The 26,441-nt window shown below is 51.3% G+C and overlaps 1 protein-coding gene across 1 annotated transcript in view; it reads left to right on the forward strand.

The window, feature by feature from the left end:
- Positions 1–26,441, forward strand: part of DHRSX (dehydrogenase/reductase X-linked) — a 95,793-nt gene that overhangs the window by 62,451 nt on the left and 6,901 nt on the right. Inside the window, exons 4-6 of the mRNA XM_074324076.1 lie at positions 19,104–19,205; positions 21,881–22,047; positions 25,355–25,582. Of these exons, the coding sequence (XP_074180177.1) occupies positions 19,104–19,205; positions 21,881–22,047; positions 25,355–25,582 (497 nt within the window). The remainder of the gene's footprint in view (positions 1–19,103; positions 19,206–21,880; positions 22,048–25,354; positions 25,583–26,441) is intronic.

The raw sequence follows: 26,441 nt of genomic DNA on the forward strand, positions 1-26,441 counted from the left end.
TGTTATTTGTAAACCAGGGTCTGTCAACCTCACTTTGTTGCCACTTGCGGATGGATTGTTCTTTGCATTCGGGCGCCCTGGGCTCTGTGGGGTTGAGCAGGATCTGTGGTCTCCACTCACCAGATGCCGGGAGCACCCCCTCTCCTGTGTGACAATCAGAAATGCCTCTAGGTATTGACAGGTGTTCTCAGGAAGACTAATTGCTCCCAATTGAGAACCACTATGAGGTAGGTAGGTAGGTAGGTAGGTAGGTAGATAGATAGATAGATACATAGGTACATGATAGAATTTAGATAGATGATTGATAGATGATAATACATAATTAATATATGTGAGTAGATACATGGTAGGTAGACAGATAAATAGATGATAGATGGTAGATAGTGGATGGATGGATGGATGGATGATAGATGGATGATTGTTAGGTGATTGATGGGTGAATGGATGGATGGTTGGATGGATAAATAAACAGATGTTGGATGGACAGATAGACACGCAAAGGGACAAATAGCATATAGACAGTCTTTTGTACTAACGCAGACTTTCTCAGCCTGAGCTCTACTGACATTTGAGGCTGGATACATCTGTCACGGGGACGCACTGTGCACTGCATGTCTGGTCCCCACCTACCAGATATAGATATACACAGTAACCCTGTCACCCCAGTTGTGACACCCAGAAACGTCTCCAGAATTGCCAGCTGTGCCCTGGGGGAGGAGGGTAGCAGAGTGCCCCCTCCCCGCCCCGTGGAGAACCACAGATGTAGAGTCTGGCTCTCGGGAACCTGCCAACCCTAGTCCAGCAAAAGACCTGGTCCCATGACCTGAGTGCACTTGGAGGCTCTGGGAAGGGCCCCCAGCCCGGTGTCCCGGGGAGAATGGAGACCTAAGGCATCACGTGACGTTGCAGCACTTGACGTCCAGCCACAGGCGGGGTGTGGCTTGGGAGACCCCTCCTGGACCTCTGTGTGCCGTCAAGTACTCGCCCTCACTGCAGCGCCCGCTGCTGACACCTTCCTGGGGGCTCTGGGTCCTGTGCCCGGGACAAGGGTGAGGGCTCGGCCCGCCCAGCCCCCTCCCCACTGGGAACGTGTTCAGATTGGACGAGTGACGATGTGCATGGACGACGGCCAGCTTGCTGTTTGCCCTCCTCCCCTTCTGTGCCGTTTTGCTTTTATCCATAGACTAGGAGTAAACATGGCAGCAGGGCGTCCACCATTGTTGGGATTAGACACCGCAACATGGCAGCGTGTGTGCTGGGGTGGTGACGTTGGCCCGACGTCCTGCTTCTGTGTCCCGAAAGCTGAGTGCCTACAGCACAGACGGATGGGCCATGCAGGGGCTTCTTCCACGAAGGAGCTTTGTCTTGACACAAGAGTGAGATGAACCCTGCCAACGAAGCCCCTCAAAGGAGGGTGTTGGACATGACTGCTCAGCGAGGAAAATTGACACAACCGTGACAGCAGCCACCCCAACCAGTCCTGTCACGCCAGCGCTTGGCTGTCCTGGAACTTCTTACATCCACACGCTCTTTCTTCTCCAGCCCAGCCCCAGCCTCCCCTTCTTTCAACTGGGGAATGGAAATGTCTCCTGGTGGCACGAAATCACCACACTGTTGATTTTAACGTATTTGCCAGCACGGCGTCCAGGATATACGTGCACGGCCCGTGGTCTCTCCCCACGGAGTCCGTCTTTTCTGATCTCTGGTCGCAGGAAGGGTCCTAACACCAGGGTGGATTATGGAACTGACGTTTCTCCTCGGGAACGAACTCAAGCACTAATTGAAGGAAGAATGAGACACCCTGAATTCATAGGAACGCAGCCACCCTCTCTAATTAATTGTTGAAGGGAAGGAAATTAAATGACTTGTCATTTGGTGAAGAGCTCCAGCCTTTGCATGAGAATTTGCATTTTTCTGGCTGTTCAATTAGAAGTGCCTCTCATCAGCCTGTCAGTCAAAGTAGTTATCCAGCTTCTCTTAGTCATTTTTGAATCGTGCTCCGTTCTGTTTAAGGGCGAGAAAAATGGTACAGCTTGGAGCTTGGTGTGTGCCCATGAGGGGACCTTATCCCGGCTGCACTGACCCGACTTCAGTCGTTGTGTCTTTCAACTCTTCACCGTGGGCCGTTTTCCTGTCTTATTAAAAGTCTAGTCTCTAATTCAATGAAAACGGAAAGTTTGTTTTTAATTTTGTTTTGTTTTCTGTTTTTTGTGTGTTTTGTTTTTAGTTAAGGACTTCCGTCCTTTAAAAAAAATTTTTTTATTTAAGTGTCGTTGGTGTACAATCTTATTATAGTGGTTATATTCGTTTCAGGGGTACAATACAGTGATCTGACGTTTTTATGCCTCGCTAGGTCCATCCAGGTTGTCGCAGAAGGCGGGATTTCTTTCTTGCTCGTGGCCAAGTAATATTCCACTGTATGTGTGCACCAATCTTCTTTATCCAGTCATCTATCGATGGGCACTTAGGTTGCTCCCATGTCTTGGCTGTTGTAAATAATGCTGCAGTGAACCTAGGGGTGCACATGTCTTTTGGAATTAGTGTTCTCACCTTCTTTGCATAAATCCCCAGGAGTGGAATTGCTGCATCGTGTGTGGTGTATCTGTTTTTAGTGTTTTGAGGAATCGCCGTATTGTTTTTGGAAGACCTGCATAAATCACCAATTAGGAGTCCGGTGGATCTCTGCATGGCAGATTTGGGCTTGTTTGTTTTGTGTTCATTACAGGGCTTTTTTTCTGTACACTGAAGCTTTGCCTGTGTTTTCATTGTTCTTCCCCAGTTCTTGTCTCCAGAGATACCAATTCCCCATCTGCCTTCTGTTTCATTCCCCTGCACCCCATCACTTGACCTCGTCATCTTTTCCTCCTGAATTCTGTGATTTTCAACAAGTCTCCTCTCCACATCATTGAGTTGGTTCACTGCATTGTTGATGCTGAACTTTCCTCGGTATAGAAGGACAGCCATCGTCCAGCGATGGTTCCAGGGCAGAGTGGACACCCATCCAGTGAGGTGCAGGGCTAGACAGGGCCGCCATCCGGTGATGGGCCATTCTCATCCCACGTCAGTGTCTCTCAGGAGACATTCCTCGTCCTTCTGACGCTGCTCCTGTCTTCCTGGGTCCTCCATAAGCACAGTCTCGCTGCTGTTGTGTAGAAAATTCAGGAATAGGGGCTCCCAAGAGGGCACCCCTCCCCTTCTTCCTGGCTCTGAGCTGGTCTTCTCCCATCCGGGGTGTGTGTGTGTGTGTGTGTGTGTGTGTGTGTGTGTGTGTACAGTTGACCCTACAACGCGGGGATTGGGGACACCGCCTCCAGGCAGCGCAGTTAAAAATCCACATATAACTTTTGATTCCCGCCAAATTGAACTTGTCCCTCGGTAATCACTGGGGATTGGATCCAGGCCTCCCCTGCAGGTACCAAAACCTACATGGGCTCCAGTCCCTTATATAAAATGGCGTCAGTCGGTACATATAGTCAGCCCTCCGTATCCATGGATTCCCAACTGTGGATTGAAAATACTGTTTTTGATCTGTGGCCGGTTGAATCTGTGGAGGAGAAACCTGGGGGCACAGGGGGGCTGACTGTATATTGAAACGAGTCCACTCATAAATGGACATGCAGAGTGCAATACATGTGACCTAAGGGTTAACTGTGTGTGTGTATCTACGTCTGTCTGTCATCTATCTAATCTATCCATCCATCCATCTATCTAGAGAGACAGAGACTGATGTTGAGAGAGGGACAGTGTGTGTGTGTCCCCATGGTTACAAGAACATAAGCTGGTGACACGGGGTCCCGCCGACCTTCAGAAGGAGGGAGCTTCTAGACGGCAGGACTTAGTTTGGAGCAAGGAGGCTGGGTTTCAGGTCTGTCTCTCTTTGTTCTCCAGGCAGGGGCTTGGCCGTAGCCTATTGGTTTCTCTGTGTCATCGCCTGACTTATCTTTCGAGTTTCACCCAAGCCTCCTGCTGTTGTGGCGTTAACATTTGCCGTTTCTGATGGAGCCCGCCTTCCTCAAGAGCCTAATGGTCCTGTTTTCATATCCCCAGTGCATGCTCAGCATCACGGAGTGTTTGAGTTAAAGGACAGCAGCGGGAGCTAAACCTGCCTCCCCAGGCAGAGTCAGACGAACAGTCTTGTGCGTCCGTTAGCAGCTGTGGGGCGAGGGCTGGAGCCGGGCCAGCGACATGGGAGTTATGTGCCCTGTGAATGAATGGAGCGTACTGGGCAGCTGCTGCGTCCGGAGCCAGCAGGCGTCCCTGAGTTTCCAGGAGGACACTCGCGGCTCATCTGCTTGTCACCTGGTAACTCGATACGGTGACTATTTTTATGCCCAGGGACTCAGGAGAAAGGGCAGGCTGTACTCACAGGTCAGTGGGCAGCCAGATGGGCGAGCTGGACACTGCCCGGCACTCGGTTGCCTTCCTGCCCAGGAGCTGGAAATAGAAGCAGCCCCAGGCGAGAGGCAGAGTGAGCGCCACGTGATAAAGGTGAGTCGGGCATGGTAGGGGCTGTGGTGAGAGAAGACACAGTTCAGGGCTTTGACGTGACGGGGACACCTCCTTAGACTGTCTGGGGTGTCTTCTCAGCATCGTGGTCTGTATCTGTAGCCCGCCAACAACCACCTCCACCAATCGGTGGCAGATGAGGGCTGGGGGGAGCTCTTACTGCCCTCCGTGCCCCAGGTATGACCTTCTGAACCACCGTCAGGTGTCCCATCCGCAGTGGGTGGTTAGGGAAGAGGCGGTGGGTCCAGACAGTGGCGTATTGTGTGGATGGGTCGTCCTCTGCGGTAGGTCAGCCTGTGGCGCCCACACGACCCAGCGTCCACCCAGATGCACGGGGATCGTGTATGGAACCGTCCTACCCCGTCGCGTCCCGTTCCTAATGGTTCTGATCTCGTGCACGGACGCGGAGCAGGTGGCCTCCTGGGTTATAGGGCGGTGGCCCAATACGCGTGTTTGTCAGTTGTTAAATAAATACGTTTCAGAGGAGGCTGGGGGTGCAGGAGGAAACAGGGATCGTTCAGGGGTTCGCCATGCAGACCACACGCTCAGACTGGAGGCGAACGTCTTTACTTGTCAGTGGTTCCAGCTTCCTCTGGATTCCACTGACGTACAGCTCCTCCCGGAGAGGAACCTGCCCCCCTGTGCCTACAGCCTAACTTATATCCATCCAGTCTTTCCTTCTGTCCATGAAGGACGTGGAAAACCCACGGTGGCCCTTAGCACGATTGATTGCACGCTTCCCCCTGCAGCCTCTGGCGTAGAAAACCTGCTCTCTGAGCGTCGCTTCCAAGCTTCGCCTTCCCGAGTGGGCAGACGTCACATACGTGTCCAGTGTTCGTCTCTAAGAGAAAAACCAAGGTGTACAGCACCGTGGTCCGGCATGTACACAGTCTATGCAGTGTCCTCCTAAAGCCGAACTTGTATAATACTGAACGTCAACTATAATTTAATATGTATATAGTCCCAGGATGTGGAGGACGGCACAGGGAATAGAGTCGGTGGAACGGTAACACCTGTGTACGATGTCAGGCAGGTAGTAGATTGGGGGAGGAGGGTTACCACCTTGTGAGGGGTGTGCGTGTCTAACGATTACGTTGTTTTATACACCTGACCCTACTATTTAAAAAGAAAAAGAAAAACCAAGCCGCAAAATGGCGGCGTTCAGTTCCCAGCAGGACTTGCATTGGTATTTCCAGGTCATGCGATGTCACGTCTCCCACTGAAGACCCGCCTGGGCGTCGCAGGTTTTCCAAACCCCCAAGGGTCCCCAAGTCAACCTCAGATTTTTCTTAAAAACAGTGTGTCTCCCTGGAAATGAATCCGCCGCCTGGGAAAGCCCGCGCTCTCCTCTGGTTTGCGAAAACAGGTTTTGAAAAATGAGAAGCAGATTTTGCATGAGCAGCCGCTTCCTTTCAGAGCGTGCGGGCGCTGCTTGTGCATTCTGTGCCTCAAAGATAATGGTATCAAATCACCCAGAAAGAAAAACCTGAGTGTCTCTCAGAACTGAACCATTCCACGCGCATGTACGATGTATAATGAGGGTTTCAAGTGTGTGGCTCTAACTGCTTTGCCGGGTTGACACAGAAGGACAGACGGCATGTTGCCTTCAGGGGATATCGATTCTGACTGTCACTGTTTGAAATAGGACCCCAGTCACTTGACAGCCTAGGAATAGACTGTGGTAAAGTTTAAGGAACCATATTAATATTGAATATGGCAATATTATGAAGGCAGTAGATATGATGGAAAGCACATTCACTTTAAAATTACGTTTGGGCACGTCCTCATAAGAACAGTCCTGTGATGGTATAAATAATACCGAGAAACAGGAGACAGATGTCCAGGGAAGGAGAGCTACCCAGGAAGGTTCTCTAGTCATTTAGGGCGTGGGGGACGGGGCACTCGCCTGTGTTCTGCACAAGAGCCCATGGCAATCGAAGGAAAGATGGCAGCGTGGGGCGAGGTTGGTGTAAAGTATAGCGTTCATTATTATTCAATTATGGGGAGGCCTACAGGTCAGGAGACAGATGCCATTGGAAAGATTTGGTGCCTCATAGTTCCGAAGAGGAGGGGACAAGCCACGCCACACAGGGCCCCCCCGGGGCAGCACCAAGGATGTCAGGAGGCAGCGGGGAGGGGAAACGGAGACAAGATCCTGTATTATAGTTTCTGCAGGGAGGGACGGGGCAGGCAGGGTGAGCAGGCTTACGATTGCCTCCTTTGAATACATGCACTGCTATGGGGAGGCATCCGGAACGGTCCTTAGCTGTCTGGTCCCTGCTTTGGGGAAATTACGGCCGGTGGATGGTGAGCAGAGTGTGAGATCCCCGTAGAGGACGGCGTGGGCGTGGGTTCTGGATGGCTGGGTCTCTATTTGAAACGCACGTTCACAGGCTCCGTATTTAATATCTCTAGGAATTGGTTAGCCCCAGAAGGGACCGTCCTTCCCGGGTCCACAAGACCCCAGAGATATCAAAGTATCGAAAATACAGATAATGAAAGAAATGGTTAATACAAAGGTGGGGATGATGAGATGCTGATGGACCTGAGACGTATTTTGAATTGGGCAGTTGAATGTGGAGCATGAGAGGAAAACAAGACCCTCGAGTGATGCTAATTAAGGCTTTTGTTCCAAGAAGCTTCCAGGTGACATTGGCTGAAATGGTGGGTGTGGCTGAGGATGGAAAGAGCCAGAGAAAGTTGGTTGAACTGTAGGACCAAAGAAGACTGAGGCACAGCGTGAATGGATGTGCAAATCTTCAGTTAAGGCTGTATTAATCTCTCAGGGCGACCATAACAAAATGCCCCACACTGGATGGCTTAAAACAACAGAAATGCATCATCTCCCGCCCTGGAGACCAGGGATGTGACATCATGGTGTCCCAGGGCCACGCTCCCTCCGGAGGCCCCAGGGGACGGTCCCTCCTGCCCCTTCCAGCTCCTGGGGGCTCCAGGCGTCCCTGGGCTGGTGGCCGCCTCCCTCCCATCTCTGCCTCCGTCTCCACGTGGTGTCCCCTCTGTGTCTATGTCCCTCCTCTTCTGTCTCTGATGAGGACACTGTCATTGGGTTCAGGGCCCCCTGACCCAGGACGACCACACCTCAGATCCCTCAATTACTTGTGCAAGGCTTCTCCTCTGTGTCTCCTTTCTCTCATGAGGACACCAGATCTTGGATTTAAAAACTGTAAGGGGGGTGGGAGATGAGGGTAAGGGGGATCGAACATATGGTGATGGAAGGAGAACTGACTCTGGGTGATGAACACACAATGGGATTTATAGATGATGTAACACAGAATTGTACACCTGAAATCTATGTAATTTTACTAACAATTGTCACCCCAATAAATTTAATAAAAACAAAACAAAACAAAAAAACGACGCTAATCCAACATGATGTGCTCCTGACATCCTGGAGTAAATGATCTTCCAAGACCCTCTTTCCAAATGCATTCACACCTGCAAGTGCCCGGGGTCAGAACTTGGACACATCTTTGGGGACCACAGGACCACTGAGCACTAAGGTCAAATGATAAACAAGGTGGTTTGGTTGGGGGAGGGGCATTGGGGGACGTGGCAGTTGGGAGGTTTTACAGCATGTAAGTTCCCCCTGATTCTCATCACACCTCACCCATCTCACTTTGCTCCTTTGCCTTTGAGTAAGTTGGTGGGATTGCTTTTGTCACTGCTCTTACCATGTCACGTTCCACGTTCACGTCCTGGCATCCTCGTGCGACAGCAGCACATTCTCCCAGGGCTGGGAGTTCAGACCAAGTGGATTACGGGACACATATGGGAGAATGAAGCTCCTCGGTTTTTCCAGGTGGAAACATCATTTCCTAGAACCAGCCCCGACCTTATCACAAAGCAGTCAAAGCCTCAGTGAGCTGATGACACGCATCGTGTCGTTTAATGGTTCTGCCACAAGAATCTGGGGTGGTGACCACAGCTCTCCACTCTTTCTTGACCAGCCCCCCAGCTGCAGCAGTCACCCAAGATCCAAACCGGCCTCAGAGGAGACAACCGGGAGCCCTCGGTGAGGACTTGGAGGGCAACAGACGTGATGGGCCCCGACGTCCTGCGTCTCCAGTATAGACACAAGCCGAGGGATAGCTGGTGTTCATGGCAGTGGCAGCTACGTGACGTGGGGCACGGTCTCGTCTGGTGGCTTTCGGTGTGTGGTCCCCGGACCAGCAGTCTCCCCATCCCCTGGGAACGCCTTAGAAATCCCACGTCTCAGGCCCCACCCCACAACCATAGAGCCAAGAACTGTAGGTAATGTCCCCAAGCCGCATTTGGACAAGTCCCCAGGTGGTCCATCCGGAACCATCAGTCTGCAGCAGGACGTTCCCTGGGCGGTCTCTGTGGTAGAGAGAATACTTGTTGACTGTAGTTGGCGTTGGGTCCACCCCAAGGCTGTGCCTCTATGCAGCCTTGTAAATGAATCCAACCAAAGCCCGAAAAGAAAGGCACGTCTGGATGTCCCCTAGACCCTTGTGACAAAATCCATGCAGCGGGAAAGAGAATTCCCTGCTTTGTCATTCTCCCTATCTGGCAACACAACCTGTTTTTGTTTACTCCAAGGCAATTAACCTTGTTGCTTGATAAATGTGCCCACAGACGTGTAACATAATAAGGAGGCATTATCCACAACAAAATGCTTTTTATAAAGACAAACCCACAGGGGGCTGTGGGGACAGGAGACTGTGACTAAGCTTGGCGCTTCCTGCAAATTAAACTCTCCGACTGAGCGGCAGAACAAGCATTTGAGGCAAAGAGCGGTGACAGCAGAGCCTCCAGAGAAGGTTTCTTGTGAAAAAGGAGGAATTCAGCACAGTATTAGGAAACACTGTGTCCTGTGACTCAGACGTACCAGAAGGAACCTGTAAATGATTCCTTCACTCATGTCACCTAAGTAAACGAAGACGGAGGCATAATGACAGATCATTTGGGGCCGAGCGCAAACAAATACGATAACCAAATTAAACATTAATGGACCAGGTGTTGTTCTTTCAAAATATGGCACCAGATTAAGTTAAGAAATCAAAGTCCCTGTATAAAGTTGCTTGAGTCTCAGTGTCATTCACGGTGGTTTTCTTGGTCCTCGGTAGCACTTACGGTTCAGTGTCACGTGTGAGAAATGGCACGTCCTGCACGCGAACACGTTTGCTTGTCGTCAGAGGTGTGCACCAAAGGATCACCCTTGCCGAAGGTTAGGGGTTGCCCCTGGCGTCTGGTTGGTCGTCTCTGACCCTCGGGAGGTCCTGTCCGATTGGAGTGTCTTGTTTCCCCTGGAGACCTTGGGGCACGCCCCGTCGTCCATGCGGACAGTGAGATTTCGGGTGATGTCTTGGGCCGTGCGGTATCAGCATGATCTCTGGAGGGGCTGGAGACCGAGGTCCGCCATCCAGGTGGTCAGCCATGCTGACGTGACTGACCCCGATGTGAACCCTGCACAGCAAAGCTCAGTGAGCCCCCCTGCCTGGTAATATTCCCCGTGTGTTGTCATCCATTGTTGCTGAGAGAATTAAGCACTGTCCACGGCCATTGTCATGACAAGTAGAGAAAAGTGTGTCCCTGTGTTTTTGAGCAGTCGCCTTCCTGGCCTGAATCCGATGGGAATGCAGGTGCCTTCTGGGCCACTTCCATTCTGGTTGTCTGAAAGAAATCCTAACTGTTGATGATTCTTGCTAGAAGTCAAAGGAGGAGAATCCAGCTATGTTTGCCGTTGCACAAAATGGAGACTGGTGACCGGGGGCTGGGCCGGGGTGGGCAGGTACCAGGCGGTGCTACCAGGCGGTGCTCACGCCCCGGAGATGCCGCTGGGCCGCCGCAGACGCAGACGGAGGCTGTTGTTATTCCTTTGCTCCCGTGCGAAGCTCCAAGCGTTTGGCGTGATCTGCTCACCCAGAATCGTGTCTGACCCAGGGCTGTAATCCACACACTCTGTCACCCAGCCAGTGAGTAATTGGGCCAATTAGCAACCTAATTGTAAAAGCACCGCAGAAATGTCACTGCACACCCTACGTGGCTTTTGTCTATCCCTCCCCTGCCTGATACATTTCTCCCGAGAGGTTTTTAGTCAGTGGCTCTGCTTCCTGGCGAGCGCCGCACGGCCTGGGGTTTTCTTGTCACTCGTGCATCCATCATCCTGCTCGTCTGTCCGCCTTCCCACACCTGCGGTCTCACCTCCCCTGACAGTCCATCTTCCTCCTGAGTCATTAAAACAGGAGTTGCAGGATGAAGGAGGTTACTGAGCCCCTAAGATATGTGGGGCGTGATGCTGACAGCTTTGCCTGGCTTGTCCCTACACATCCCAACGGTACGTACGATTCTCAGGTCCATTTCATGGATGAGAAAACCAAGGCCTTTCCAGCTTTGGGGGTCCAGCAACCAGGTGTGCAAGTCTGGAGTCCAGCCCACGGGCAGATATCACCCCTGCCTTTCCTCCCATTTCTGTGCCCTCATGCATCACCTTGGGGTCCTTTGGTGGCACCTCTGTTTCTTCCTCCTCCTTCGTGAGCATTTGAGATTTTAGAGCCACCGGGATGCCCTGTATCATATTGTTTCCTTCCCCTTTGGGTTCACGCCCAGGTTTTCCCGTGTTTCTTCTCCTGCATCGCCTTCTGCGGTCAGAACGGCGCCTTGTGTGCAGGCTGCCTCCTGCCCTTGGGTTGTCCTGCTCTTTCTCTCCCTTCTGGCCGGATGGGCACGTGGGATCCACAAGAGCGTCTGCTTTGCAAGGGTGTCACCGTGAGCCAGTTGCCGTGTGGTCTGTGGGTGGTGAGGGTGGTTTCACAACTGGTGTGAGGGATTTGCTTCGTGGATGAGAAGAATGGCAGCCCAGGAATACGGAATGAAACACGAGAGGAAGTTTCCTTGGTGGGGGACGGGGTCTAGAATGTAAAGGTCATGTTGTTGTCCTTGCAAAGGTGAAAATGTCACGAGCCGGTGTTGGTGTCCTCTGGTTCCAGAACAAAAGAATGACGGTAGTGTACGCGGTTGACCACGTACAGCTTTACTTTTCAGATGTTCCAGGCGGTAGCTTGGCACACAGTAGGCAGCCGGGGCTGAGTCTGGTTTTCAGCACGTTCTGCAGCCGTCAGTCATTTTTCTAAGGTGGGGAATGTGTGTGTGTGTGGCCACCTGTCCATCCCGGCCATCGTTGGTGTGACTTGGTGAGTGGAGCAAGGCGTCCACAGCCCGAGTGCCCAGCCCGTGCTCTGAACGGACCTTTCCCAACTGTCACTGTCCCCGCCATGTTCTGTCTAGTTGGGCCTGGGTCGAGCTTTGGAAACGCAGGTCTGTCGGTGCCGCTGCAAACGGGTCGCTGGGTGCACTAACTAGGTGCTTGGGCCACAAGACCCAAAGTCATCATGGGAGCTGCCATCGACAGGCGTCTCTGTAAGGAAACCTCCTGTGTATTCCTTACGCAAGGCTGCCTCCGTGAGCTCGTGGTCCTTTCCTTTTGCGTTAGTTTTTATTTTATTTTATTTCTAAATGTATTTTTAAATTACAGTTGAGTATGCCGTTAGTTTCAGGTATGCAGCATATGGGTAGACATTTAATATAATTTATGCAGAGATCCCACTGACGGGTCTAGTCCCCACCTGGCACCATACAGAGTTATCACCATATTATTGACTGTCTCCCCTATGCTGTAGTTTACGTCCCCGTCACTATTTTTAACTTCCCAGTCCCTTCCCCTTTTTCACGCAGCCCCTCAACCCCCTCCCCTCTGGTGACTATGACTTTGTTCTCCGTATGTGTGACTCTGTATCTGTTTTGTTTGTTTATTCTTTTCGTTAGATTCCACATATAAGTGAGATCATATGGTATTTGTCTTACCCTGTCTGACTTATTTCACTGAGCAGAATGTTCTCTACGTAGGTCTCCCCGTGTTGTTGCAAATGGTAAGATTTCACTCTTTTTTATGGCTGAGTAATATTCCGTTGTATATATGTCCCGCCTCTTCTGTATCCGTTTTTCTGTCAGTGGGCATTTTGGTTGTTTCCATGTCTTGGCCATTGTGCATCTTATAGCACATGGTGAACGTGGCGGTGGGTGTATCGTTTGAATTAAGGGTTCCGGATTTCTGCAGATAAATACCCAGGAGTGGAATTGCTGGGTCATAAGGTATCTTTCCTGTTGGAGAGAAGAGAGAGGGGAGTAGTGTGTCTCCTGGTGTCTCTGAGCAGACCTCCCCGTCTGCCATGCAAACATTTACGTCACTCAGACCACTCAGAACACGAGATCGTGCGGACACAGCAGCTGCAGGGGTCCCCTGTGACACCATGTAAAGGTTTTAAGTCTGGAAATGCGTTTGGGGGTGGGATGTGTCCCCACCAAACCCATACAGACATGTTTCGCTGGGGTCGCGACCCTGAGAGATGTGAGGCGATGTGGAGTCTGACTTTTTTTTTATTTTTATTAAATTTATTGGGGTGACAATTGTTAGTAAAGTCACATAGATTTCAGGTGTACAATTCTGTATTACATCATCTATAAATCCCATTGTGTGTTCATCACCCAGAGTCAGTTCTCCTTCCATCACCACATATTTGATCCCCCTTACCCTCATCTCCCACCCCCCACCCCCCGCCCCCCTTTTGTTTTTTCTGTGTCCACCTGAAAGTTGACGCGAGGATGGAGGTGGCAACACCGACGTACAGAGTCCGAGTGTGTCCCTGTGAGCCCTTCAGGGAGCGGCATTAGCTTTAAATAGGAAACGGACGGCAGAAGGTTCCGGAGATAAATGGGATGAACGCTGATCACAAGCCATGAGGAGCTCGACATAGTGTCCCCGCACGAGCAGCCCATGGCCGACAAGGGCCAGGACCCAGTGGTCAGCACTTGGAGCCTTTACTTACCCTGTGGCTTGACCGGAGATGGACCTTTAAAACCCACGCCGGTCGCGTCTGCGCCTGGTCCGCTGAACGTGCTGGAACAGCCTCAACACCTGCCAGGCTCGTAGCCCCGTGTTGGCGGCGTTGCCGTCATTTGGGGACGACACAGTATGTCCGCACGTCCCAGTGGCGGAAGCACTTGTACAAATAAGTGTTTGAAGGGATGACCGCACTCCCTTCTCTCTCTCTCTCTCTCTCTCTCTCTCTCTCTCTCGCTCTCGCTCTCTCTCTTTCCCTCCCTTTCTCCCTCCCCCGTTTCCTTCTCCCTCGTCTTCTCTGTACCAAGTGACGACACAACAAAATGCTGGCTGCCTCCAAGCCGGCCACCAGGCTCTGCCCAGAACCCCTCGCAGCTGGCACCCTGGTCGCAGACGTCCAGCTTCCAGAAAGTCTAAGGTGGTGGTGGTGTTGTTTATGGCGCTGACGGACACAACCCCAAAGCTCAAAGGTCTAGGCACTTGCCCAGTGTCCCACCGTGTGGCTCGGTGGTGGGATGGGGACCAGGCAGGGGAGCCCCAGAGCCACAGAAGGAGGGGGCTGCCCTACCCCAGGGCGAGGGAGCACCTTCGGGCGAGATGTGTCTCCCTTAGAATTTGTGCGTTTGAGACGCTCTGTGAGATGCCGTAGGACCGACTGAGGAAGACACGTTGCTCAGGGAGCCCTCTGTCCCGTCGGCATCTCCAGTTTTCTACCCACAGACATGAGGGCTTTCACAGGAAGCATCACCGCACGTCTGAGAAGACCCTGTTTTAGCCTCTACGAGACGGTCAGCTATGCATTTCAGAAACGGGCCCACCAGTGTCTGCTCTGACACGTGGCGACCTTGGAACGGGGCACCACCCTGTGCTCGCAACACGAAAGACGCCGAACAGACGGAACCCCAACACCTTTCGTTGCTCCTCAGAGAATCACAATGACGGCTCGTTACTGCCCTGAGGCCTTACAGGGACGGACCCACGGGGATGCAGAAGTCACGGGTCACCAGGGGCTGACGTTCCCGGTGGCGCGTCCACTGCTGGGGACACTTCTGGGTAACTGACGGGTTCTGAGGCCCAGACAAGCCTGACGTCTACGCTTCTCGGGCTGAGGGTGGGGGCGGGGAGCTGCGCTTTCGTGCAGAACCCACCAAACATTTTGACAAACGAGAACATTTTCATGGTACAGCTTAAAAAAATCATCTGAAAATCATCTAGTTCCTTCTAAAATAAGGACTTGTTTGCAGTTATTTCCTGAGGAGATCAGGAAATCGGGTCTTTATTTTCTTAAGTGAGACAGTACTTTTTAAACTATGTTGCACACTGTTGGTGATTTGAATCTGAGACCGAAGAGAGGACAATACCTTCCCATTAAAAAAGAATTTTTTATTTTTATTTTTTTTTATTATTTTTTTTTTAGCCAGTTTGTTGCTCTGAGTGACAGGCTCTCTCCACCGTCCTAGGGTTTTTCCTATACAAATACTAGACAAGGGAACGCACGATAGCTGCTCACTATCTCATTTAAAGAGGCCAGTTGGCCCTGTAACCCCTGTGCCGTGCGGGTGTCGTCATCCTGTGATGGTCCTAGAAAGCATCCCTCCGAGGCTGAAGGGTACATGGCAGGAGCTCATCCTGCTGGAACGTCCTGAGTGTTTCTACAGCCCCGTGGTAACGGTTTGTTCTGGGCAGAACGTGCACTCAGTTTAATGTCCTGATTATTTTTGCTGTGTCAGGTATTCAGAAAGCTATGGAAAGGACATATTCTTTGGCTGTGCCAGTGCGTGTGGTACTACGTGCTTTCACATGCATTTACACGCACGCACACGCATTTACACACACACACGCACACACACACACGGTTCTGATTACCTCATGCCCTTCTGGACTGTTTGTGCTCCAGCTGCTTTCTTCTAGGAGAATAAGAAAGCAGTTCTTGCATTATTCAGCATTCCTGCAGGACGTGAGCCGACTCGGAAACACTGAATAAAAGCACGCACGCCCGCGTGGCAGGCCGGGGTCCGAGCCCTGCCTGGCGTCGTGCTGCGTGCTTGCCGCTCAGAGCGCTGTGGCCGCGCGTTGCTCTCATCTGTGCGCCTGCCTCAGTTGTCTTGTGCAGAACCTCACGCGCCGAACCAAACCAGCCTTTTCTAGCCTGTGTTCTCAGTCATTCAGTCGACGTGGCGTTATCTGTTCTTTGAAAACCTGAACGAATTTGCTCAAATCCCATCCGCGGCTTCTCCGTCTTCTCCGAAAGCCAGTCTTTGGTAATTTCTCTTGCTCTTTCACAGTCACTGTTCTGATTAGTCCTAATGTCCTTGATTAGATTGTAATCATCCCTTTTTTCTTGAGACGTTCACATTCGAGTTATAAATTTCACATATTATTCGTGTGCGTAGAAGGAGGGCCCTCTGATATTAAAATTTTCCTATGACAGCACGGCCCTGTCTGTAAATTTGCATCTGCAGCCTGGTCACGTGTATTCTTCACGGTCGTCTTGGGGTCCTTGTTTCTTTGTTTTGATGATGCTGCCCCCAGGTCTTGTTTCTGTCCGTCTTTTTCTTGTGTGTCCAAGAGTTCTTGGGAAATAGCGTCTGAGGCCGTGTGCGTCTGAGGAAAAACACCCGCAGGAAATGGCATCGTGTCGACGGAGCGTGGGGTCCACTGATCGTGTCCCATTAACGTTTTCGTCCTGGATTCTCCGTGTCTGGTGTGCACGGGCCAACCCTGCTTTGTTTCCCTGATCATGTTCAGCCTTTTGATTTATTGTGTTTAATTACAAATTTTGTTTTTCCATTGTCGTTGGCATAGAGTAGCCTATTTGTTTCAGATGCACAGCATAGCGATTAGACCTTTCCGTCCCTTACAAAGCGACTGCCCGCATAAGTCTAGTCCCCACCTGACACCAGAGAGAGTTATTACCATATTATTGACTGTGTCCTCTCTTCAGCCTTTGTATTGCAAATCCCCGCTTTGAGAAACATTATCACGGGCATACGGAAGCGTTCTCCTTTTTCCTGCCCTCCGAGAGTGCAGGCCAGCATTTTGGTTTTGGGTCATGGCCGCCGTCGGGGTACGTCCTCCTGTGTCACACGGCGCCCCCCGGCTGTGTCCAGGGTCTCCCGTCTTTCCTACGTGGACGACTGGTCTACACCTTCTCACCTGCATGGCAGACATCCTACTACGCGTACACGGACTCCTCGCAAAGCACTTCGACTTCCATTTCTCTAATTACGCAAATAGAAATGAAGGCATTGTTGATGGTGTTAGGATGAAGGCGTCCCCTGTGCTTCCCTGTCCCGCTGCCCCCAGGAGCCCTGCTGTAGCCTCTCCCCTGCCCTCCCCCCATGTCCATGGTTGGGGGTTGCAGCCCTTGCTGGAGCTTTCCGTGGGTGCTGACAGGGAGCCCCTAGCAAGCGGGGTCCCCTGGGTCCTGTCCCAGGTCAGCTCTGGTGCCGGTGCCCCACGTGACGTGTCTTGTGTTGTCCTGTTCTCAGCGATGGGACCGGGAAGCGTTCTCATTGGCCGTGGACGTTGCCCTCCCCACCCGTCCACTCCTTATGCTTCCTGTAGACGTGAAGCCCCGTGGACGTCGGGTGGGGTGAGGGGAGAAGCTCCGGAATCGATGGAGGAGGCAGGTGCTGATGGCAAGTGTGGGCGGAAAGGGTGCAAAAGCCCAATGGCTGTGTCACAAAGCCACGCTCTCAAAGGGGTGGCAGCGCTCACGTGTCCCAGCAAACTGCTCTCACTTATAAATCTTCTCCCCAACGAGCACGAAAGGAGATGCTCCTTCTGACTTTTCAGAACTGCATTGCGCTGATGGTGGGAGCTGAGTGTGTGTGTGTGTGTGTGTGTGTGTGTGTGTCCATCCGTCCCAACCCTGCCCCACGGATTCCACTTACTAGCTGTCGCGAGGGCTTCCCTCTTTTTTTTTTTCACATCCTTGCGAGTGCTTCAGGGGAAAGTGAGGACGGCGTGCCAGGAATTCCCATCCAGATGGCTCTCGGTTCTACCACACGCTTCCTGGCGGTCGGTGGCAAACCTCCCTTTTCCCCCAATCTGTCACAGACGGCGACTGTTGTAGGCAGCATCGGAATGCGTTACTAGAAGTACGAATGTTAAAAACATGCACAACGGAAGCTCCCAGTGTTGCTATTTTTTTTTTTTTTTTTTTTTTTTTTTTTTTTTTAGATTTTTTTTTTTTTTTTTAATTGGGGAAGGGGAACAGGACTTTATTGGGGAACAGTGTGTACATTCAGGCCTTTTTTTTTTTTCCCACAGTGTGTACGTTCAGGCCTTTTTTTTTTTTTTTTTTCCAAGTCAAGTTGTTGTCCTTTCAATCTTAGTTGTGGAGGGCGCAGCTCAGCTCCAGGTCCAGTTGCCATTTTCTAGTTGCAGGGGGCACAGCCCACCATCCCTTGCGGGAGTCAAACCGACAACCTTGTGGTTGAGAGGACGCATTCCAACCAACTGGACCATCCGGGAGCTCAGCGGCAGCTCAGCTCAAGGTGCCGTGTTCAATCTTAGTTGCGGGGGGCGCTGCCCACCATCCCTTGCAGAACTCAAGGAATTGAACTGGCAACCTTGTGGTTGAGAGCCCACTGGCCCATGTGGGAATCGAACCGGCAGCCTTCGGAGTTAGGAGCATGGAGCTCTAACCGCCTGAGCCACTGGGCCGGCCCCGCTATTTTTTTTAATGTCGTGGATTCAGCAAACGTAAAATGACGGTCAATTTTGTGTGGGTTTTTTTTTTTCATCCATGTCTGAACGTGTCTTATGGCCGGTGGGTCGCAGGCAGGTCACAGGATGGTGTCAGTCTGCAGACCTCGGTCAGAGGGTCTCAGATCAGCGGGATACCCACCCCCTTCCTATTGTGTTTCTTACGGAAACTATTGCCCGTGCATACTGCCTGGTATCCAGTGGGCACGTAACTGGGCACAGCCAGGCTTCGTTCTGCACGAAGCTGGGAGTGTGTGTGGATTATCTTTAAATGTCCCTTCTGAGTGAACACGAACGTGTGTGTTCCAAAATATGGACGCTGCCAGAGTAGGGCTTTTGGCTGCCTCTCGGGTGTCGTGACATTTAAAATGCACCACAGTGACCAGAAAGCAACAGAACCTTGCAGACATGTCCACCCCTGAGACGTGTGCTGCTGTAGGTACAGGTCCTGGAGACGTGGGCACCGTGCTGCCCTCTCTTCTGGGACCCTGGGACCACAGACATTCATGGGAGTGCTTTACCACGAGCTGGGCTTGCAGAGCCAAAGTGACCCTTTAGGGAAGCCGATGGGACACTCAGGGACCATACAGATGCAGGGTGACTGGGAACAGTGCGCTCAACTCTGGAAGGTTGTCTGGTCCGAGTTCCCACTGGAGCCCCGGGTCCCCTTCCAAACTCATGTGGTTGTTTGAGGAATTGAGTTCTCAGCGGTGACACAAGTGAGGTCTCACGTCCGGGCAGTTGGCCAGGGCTGCTCTGAGCTCCCGGGAGCTGCTCTCACGTCCTGGCCGCACGGCCCTCTCACAGCGTGGCAGCCGTGTCTTCCAGATCACACAAAGTTGTACGTGAGTGCGGGTCCTTAGGGTACGTTCCCCGCGTTGCACCTTCCTCCTTTTCTGATGCCCCGTTCCTTTCCAGGTGGGACACAAGTGGACGTCTTTAGCAATTATCTTCGCGTCCATGCTCGGTCGGAAGGTCACCAGGCGTCTTTGTTCTTTTCCAGTGGTGTTTTTATATTGCAACCTGGCGTCCATGGGGTCCATCCAGCAGTTCGTCCAGGCGTTTAAGAAGAAGAAACTTCCTCTGCACGTGCTGGTGAATAACGGTGAGAACCGGAGAATTCCCTCCCGAGGGCAGTTCTGAGGCAAACGGGGCGTCCCGCGGGAGAAGTCCTTTGGGCAAGCAGGTCCCATGGAAGCCCATGGACGTGTGTGCGCACTCTTGCCCCCATTTCGTCTCAAGGGTGTGTCGGGCTTGTGTTATTCGTATTTGCAATTTTAATGTGTTACGTGAAAATGGGGGCGTGCTGTGTGGAGGTGGTATTTTGACTGGCCCGCTTGTGCGAAGGTGTGTCAGGTGCTAAGGGCAGGGTGTTTCCACAGACATTATCTTACTGAGTCCTCGGGACATTGTCATGGAGTCTTTGTTATTTGCATTCCAGACCCTCATGTCCTGCTGTGTCTTCACGTCTTCCCCATCGTCAAACAGACGTGTGGCGTCCCTGTGTCCCCTTCTCTCGTCTCCACACGGCCCCCTTGTCCGTCTTCAACCCAAACCACCCTTGACCCTGAACGCGTCCTTCAGCCACGCTGGGCTCTGAACAGCCTTGGGGACACTTCTCCTCCGTCACCCGCTGCCTGTGCCCCTGTCTGTGTCTCTCTTCTTCTGCTCCTGCCAACTTATTTCATAAAAGTTAGTGCAGACGCCCGTCCGTCCCCCACAGTGAGGTGCCAGCAGAATTTAACACTTCTCTTTTAGACGTGGAGGCCAAACAAGCATATAAAGAGGGTCGATGATAAAATTAATACCAGGGATGGAATACAATCCAGTAGAGACCTACAGTCACTGCATCTGACTGTGGTGCTGATACTGTTCGTATCCAAGAGGATGGTGGAGGGTGTGCAGAGTTTCCCCAGGCGATTGCCCGGGACGCTCCTGGATATTAATTCTTCCCGCCAATGTCGTTGGTGCAAAGGAGTTGGACCTCTGCTGTGGACCAGTCACAGATGAGGAATCACTCTGCTCTGCTCCATAATGCACGCTTCCAAGGGAAGGCACACGTCGTGCTTCTCTTTCCCTTCTTTCTTTTCTTTTTATTCTTAAAGAGACCGATTTTGCCACCGAGGAGGAGGATTTCCGACATGAAATCCTCTTCCGTTTGCTAGCGGGACCAAACGAGAAGCAGACCGCCTCTGTTCTGTCTGTGGAAAGCCCCGAGCGAGCGGACGTGATTTATCAAACACAAGAATGATCAGTAGGAGACGTTTGGCAGAGCTGGGTCGGTGTTACCATCCCTGCACGTCTCAATGGCGTTTATCTAGTTTCCCACCCGTGCCACGCACACACACGGGCTTTTAATAACTGCACAGGTTTCGTGTTTTATCCCTGTAGGACTTCTTCCAGTAACTCGAGTGCATGGCATTCCCAAGGTGAAGAGCTACTAAAATTTTAGGTTTCGTGCTCCCCAAGTGTATATGTCGATGGTAACCCTCAGGGGTCACAATGGTGTGTGCCTGGCCACATCCACCCTGACCTGAGCTTTCCATTGAGTTCTCCTTTCCCCGTTCATTGACTGCTGCCTCTAGAAATGCACACACATACACAGAGAAATACAAATATGTGTATACACGTACGTACAAAATACACAAACACAAGTACACGTAGGCACATGCACAAACTTCCGGAGATGTATACACGTACAAATACAAACCCCTGTGCAAACGCACATACAAACACAGGCGCAAATAATTACGCATCTGTGCACGCAGACCCTACACACACAAATTCAATTGCAAAGGCAAATATACACACACACATAAAGCTTGTGGACACAGATGGAGATACAGATATGCGTGGATATACATAAATGCATAAGCAAAAGCATAAACTGAACACCTACGCATATGTGAACATCTTTCATACACTCTAACAGATATAAGCACGTTTACCTGTTGCAAATGTACTCACAGACACAAATGCCTATGCATGTGTTATATGCAAATACAAGCGTGCATGCATCTACAAACACACACGAATACATGTGTATGTCTTGTATGGAAATGCAAGCATGTCTGCAAGTACGTACACAAATGCATCCCCACGTGCAAATTCAGACATGCCCACATTATATATGCAAAACAAAATGCATGTGTAAATTCATAGCCATTGGCAAATACGTATGTGCACACAAATTCACATACAAGCAACATGTGAAAACACAAACATAAAATGAGTATGTGTGATTGCGTGTGTGTGTCAGTGCAAATGCACACCCATGCCCAGACACGTATGCAAGTCCATATACACGCGTGTGTACAAATGCACACACAGGAGACCTGAATACACAGAATGACATACACACAGAGCCTGACAAGCACAGATGCACAGTCCGTACACACACGTAGACACACACATGTCCAAGCCAGCCGGCCTGCCCGAGCACGCGTCTGAGGCACGCGTCCCAGCTTGTCAGACAAGGGGTCTTCCGTGCGGAAGAACCAGCTTCCCGGGGACACCTGGTGACCCCGGGCAGTGTCACTTGGGTGCTGCAGCTGCCGTCCGATAATTGTGGCAGAGTTGGAGAGCGGGAAGGAATCTTATTGTCCTGGCAACACCCCCCCCCACCACCTGCAGAGCAGGTCCCTGAGGCTCAGGAAGGTGACATGGCAGCCAGGACCACAACCTGCCCTCGTGGAGCCCAGAGCTCTTTCGACGTCCCCCTGGGGGACAGCTGTGCCATCGCATGTCATCTAACACTGCCCGAACCCCCTTTGTCCCCAGCTGGGGTCATGATGGTCCCCCAGAGGAAGACCGTGGATGGATTTGAGGAACATATTGGGTTGAACTACCTGGGCCACTTCCTGCTGACCAACCTGCTCCTGGACACCCTGAAGGATTCCGGACGTCCCGGCCGCACGGCTCGGGTGGTGACCGTGTCCTCGGCCACGGCAATTTAAGATGGCTATCCCTTCTCTAAGTACTGTCTTTTTCTAGTTTTTAATCAAGAACCATTTGGAGAATTATTGAGTCATTGGTTCAGTACACAGAAATGCATACGTTGTGTTCAGAATATAATGCTTCATCTTTCATTCTCTGCGACAGATAGGTAGGAAAATTGATGGAGATCAGAATAGGCAAACCCAAAATAGCCCACTTTAGCATAAAGATTATTTTGAATGGGAGGCCACTGAGAATCAACAAATGCAGGAAAAAATGTGTTCCTGGGGCTCCCTTTATCTGACTAAAATTTGAAACGTCTAAGAAATGAGGATTGTCATAAATTCCTTCTTTGGGAAGTTTTATGGGCAAATATATGTTTACCTTCTCACAATTTAACACTCCTAGAAGCGCAAACCCCCCTTTCTTTTGTCTAGTCACATCGCTATAATTTACCAGCCTTTGTTAAATAGCATATAAACCGCTGAGTCTAATTGTCTCTCTGGGGTTTTTGCTTTTCTCTGAAGCCAAACACACGTGTGAAAATGAAAAATAAAATGTCTGTGTTTTTCTCCTGTTAATGTGTCAGTTGCCAGTTTAATTTGCAGGCCTCAGTTACAGAACACAAAAGTATAGGATAAAAATTTTCCTCCTCTACAAAAGTCTACACATGAAGGCTTTTCCTTTGGTTTCGGCTTGCATTTCAGATTATTCTTTAAGTAGTTACACCACTAAGTTTTTATTTATCGAAACTAGCGATACATTTTTATGGTTTCAGTTCTATCCTTTGATACCATTTATTACAAAAGTAATTTCTTAAAAGTTCCATTTTTAGGTACAAGCCGTACAGACGTTTCATGAATTTCTTTCACCTACATTAGTTTATTATAACAAAATTAGAATAGTTAGTTGATTCTCTCTTTCAGCCGCCTTCGTTGTAAACATTCGAAAAGCTTTTTTGAGGCTTTATCTACAAACCTTAATGGGGAACCAGGTTCTCATGTTTATTTGCTTTGATTCTTTCCCATTTCCACTGTGGATGTTTCTTTTTCTCTACAACCAACCAGGGAACCCACTCTTGAAATCACTTGTACTCTTTTCTTTTCTTTCTTCCTCCCGTAAAGAAATGTATTGAGTTTTCCCCACATAGTACTTTTAAAGAATTTTAGTTCTCTCTTCTCCATGCTCCCATAAAACACATCGGTTATATGAGTCATCAGTTTACCTTTGAGAAATCCCCATATTCTTCAGTGCTGGAAATGGTGATTTTTAAAAAACATTTTTTTTACCAGTGTTAGAAGACCATAGGTACATATTATCATTTTTGTTCATTTATTTTATCAAAAACATAAATATGGTCATTTAGACGGCATGCAATATATATATATATATATATATATATATATTTTTTTTTTTTTGGTGTGTGTGTGTGGCCTGCTTTGTACACGTTGTTATTCCATTTCTCATCTGGACATGGTGTAATGTATCCTGGAAACGTTATAGGGAAAGGGATGAAAGAACCAGTCCTGGGCTTTGTTTTTTAATGGCATCATTTCTCTTTACACTGTTTCCTAATATGTTTAAGTATTTCACTTTAGCTTTTATGTTGTTGGTTTTTTGTTTTTTTTTAATGGGCTTTCCTTGGAGACATTGTCTCATTTCTCATTTCGCTTTTCTGAATCATTGAGTTCATTTATTTCATTGTTTAAATCCTTATTTACTTACTAAGGGCCTTTGTCCCTAAGAGGTGTTGAATTTCAATGAGTGCTTTACCTGCATGTGATGCGACGGCCATGGTTTCCTTCTTTCAATCTTTGAATGTGTTAAACTCTTACTATTGTGAATTACACGCCTGGATTTTCTCATAACTCGCGAGACGTGACTGAGGTAGAAAAGATGAGGGGAAGAGACTATTAGCCACGTCAAACCACAAGCACGCTGGTGGGGCTCTATTGCTATCAGAGAAAATGAACTTTAAAGGGGGAAAAAAAAAGAAACTTGGGACGCAGAGAAGGATGGCTGCCTACAGACAGTGACGTTCTGTACCACGAAAGCGTCCCCATTTTTAATCTGTGTGCACCCAAAACCTAGTCCCGAGCCATAGGAAGCAAACATTGACACAAATCCTGCATCAGCATAGAAGACAGGGGAACATACCTTTCCCCCAAAACATTGAAAATTCAAAGGATGAAAAAAACCATTCAGCAAAGGGGATGAAATCTTAGCATCTCCTGTCACATATGTAAACTAAGGGGTGTCTGTAGAGGTCCACACCCCACAATTGGGGAGCAGGCATTTTGCCCCAACAGAAGTGGTGCGTTAGACCCCCCAAGAATGTCTTCCACAGACTTCAAGGCAAGGGGACCCCATCTCAGCCCTCTGGCCCCCATTGTGTGGGTCCCAGCCAGTCGCTAGTGATGGCATAGCGACAAGCGCGAGACCCTCGCCCAGGTGGGTACTGGGACCCCACGGACCTTTCCACCCCCTTGGGGGCCACAGCGAGGTCGTGGGCAGGCAGTGTGGACCGGGACCCCGCCTTTCTTAGGGTCTGAGAGCGGGGTGTCAGTGAGTTCCCGGGGTCACTCTCTATTAGCGGATTGAAAGCACAAGCATGGGAACACGGGGGGAGGGAGGGAGAATTGGGGGTCACCCAGGGATTTATGCAGTTTCGTGCCTTATCCGGCTGTTTTACTGGCAGCTGCGGTAGGTTTATTCGAGATGGGGCCTCTGAGACGGAGACTCTGCCATCGAACGCTTCCTCACAACCCCAGTGCAAGGGAGCCACGCGTTTGTCATGAAAAATAAACCCGAAAAATCTGCACGCTTAGGGAAATTGAGAAATGAACAACCAAACACCCCCTGGGTCCATCGGAGGGGCTGGAGATGGGCATGAAGGGGCACAGGGATGCGCGACGAGGGGCGGGGAAGACGGGTGAGGGGCGGGGCGAGGGCGGGGACGAGGGATGAGGGGCGGGGCGAGGGGGGGTGAGGGCGGGGCGATGGATGATGGGCAGGGGTGAGGGGTGAGGGCGGGCGATGGATGATGGGCAGGGGTGAGGGGCGGGACGAGGGTGAGGGGCGGGACGAGGGGTGATGGGTGGGGCGAGGGTGATGGGTGAGGCGAGGGTGAGGGGCGGGGTGAGGGGTGAGGGTGGGGCGAGGATGAGGGGCGGGGGGACGAAGGGTGGGGGCGGGGCGATGGATGATGGGCAGGGGTGAGGGGCGGGGCGAGGGGTGAGGGGCGGGGCGATGGGTGAGGGGCGGGGCGAGGGGCGGGCTGCAGAATTTGGACAGAGAGGCCGTGGGCACTCACCGCAGCCTCTATTTTGCTTCTGCAGCAGCAGCTACTCCCCACATGGCGCCTACGCACAGAGCAAGCTGGCCCTGGTCCTGTTCTCCTACCACCTGCAGGCTCTGCTGGAAGCCCAGGGCTGTCCGGTGACGGCCAACGTCGCGGATCCCGGCGTGGTCAACACAGACCTCTACAGGCATGTCTTCTGGGGCACGCGTCTCGTCAAGAAGATATTCGGCGGGTGGTTTTTCAAGGTGAGCCTCCACGTGTGCACGGGTCATGTCCGCGTCTGTCCCCCGTGGCCCCTCGGACGCCCCCCATGAGGCCACGTGTCCAGGGTTTCCTGCGGCCCCCAGAACGGGGATGGGCTTGTGACGTCACTCTCCGGAGTGTGACCGTTCTCGCATCTCTGATCGCGGACACACACCCACGGGCAGCATGTCCCCTTGTGTATTCACGCTGTTCTGGGTATTTTTCTACCAAGGACAAAACAGACTGGGGGCCGTGGGGTGTGACCGACCTCTGCCGATTCCAAAGGCCTTGGCGATGCACGTCGTTCCGAATTGACGTCTGGTTGGTTTCGGAATGTCATCCCTTCAAAGAAGGGAAGATTTGGGGGTTCTGCTTCTGGTGGCTGCCTGTGCCCTTGAAGGGCATTTGAAGGGCACCGTCACTCTCCACCGTGTTTTTCCTTCCATCTCCTCCCGTTCAGGGATCAGTGCTTTGCACGCACACGTGTGTAAGGAACCTTTGCACTGAGCGGTTGGTGTCCTCACACACACCCTTACGCCCTCTCGCCAGCCTGAAGCAGGGAGCGTGTTGCCTCTGTTTGGCCGACTTGGCAAAGTCACACAGAGCGTCCCCTGCAGGACTCACCTGGGTCCCAGTGGCCCCCGGCCCACAGGGCACCGGGCACCGACGCGGTGGCAGGGGCAGAGCTGGACGATGGTGGCTCCCCCACGGTGGGGGGACCACCTGAGTTGGTGACGCCTGGTGCCAGGGCCATGAGGGGGCAGCCAGCAAAACACAAACGGGGTAACAACATGCCCTGAGTACAGGAAGGCAGCTTAAACTATGCCCCAGCCAGGACAGGGGACTGGCGGTCCCGCCACC

Source organism: Rhinolophus sinicus, chromosome X (assembly GCF_036562045.2).
Source record: "Rhinolophus sinicus isolate RSC01 chromosome X, ASM3656204v1, whole genome shotgun sequence".
Lineage (NCBI taxonomy): Eukaryota > Metazoa > Chordata > Mammalia > Chiroptera > Rhinolophidae > Rhinolophus > Rhinolophus sinicus.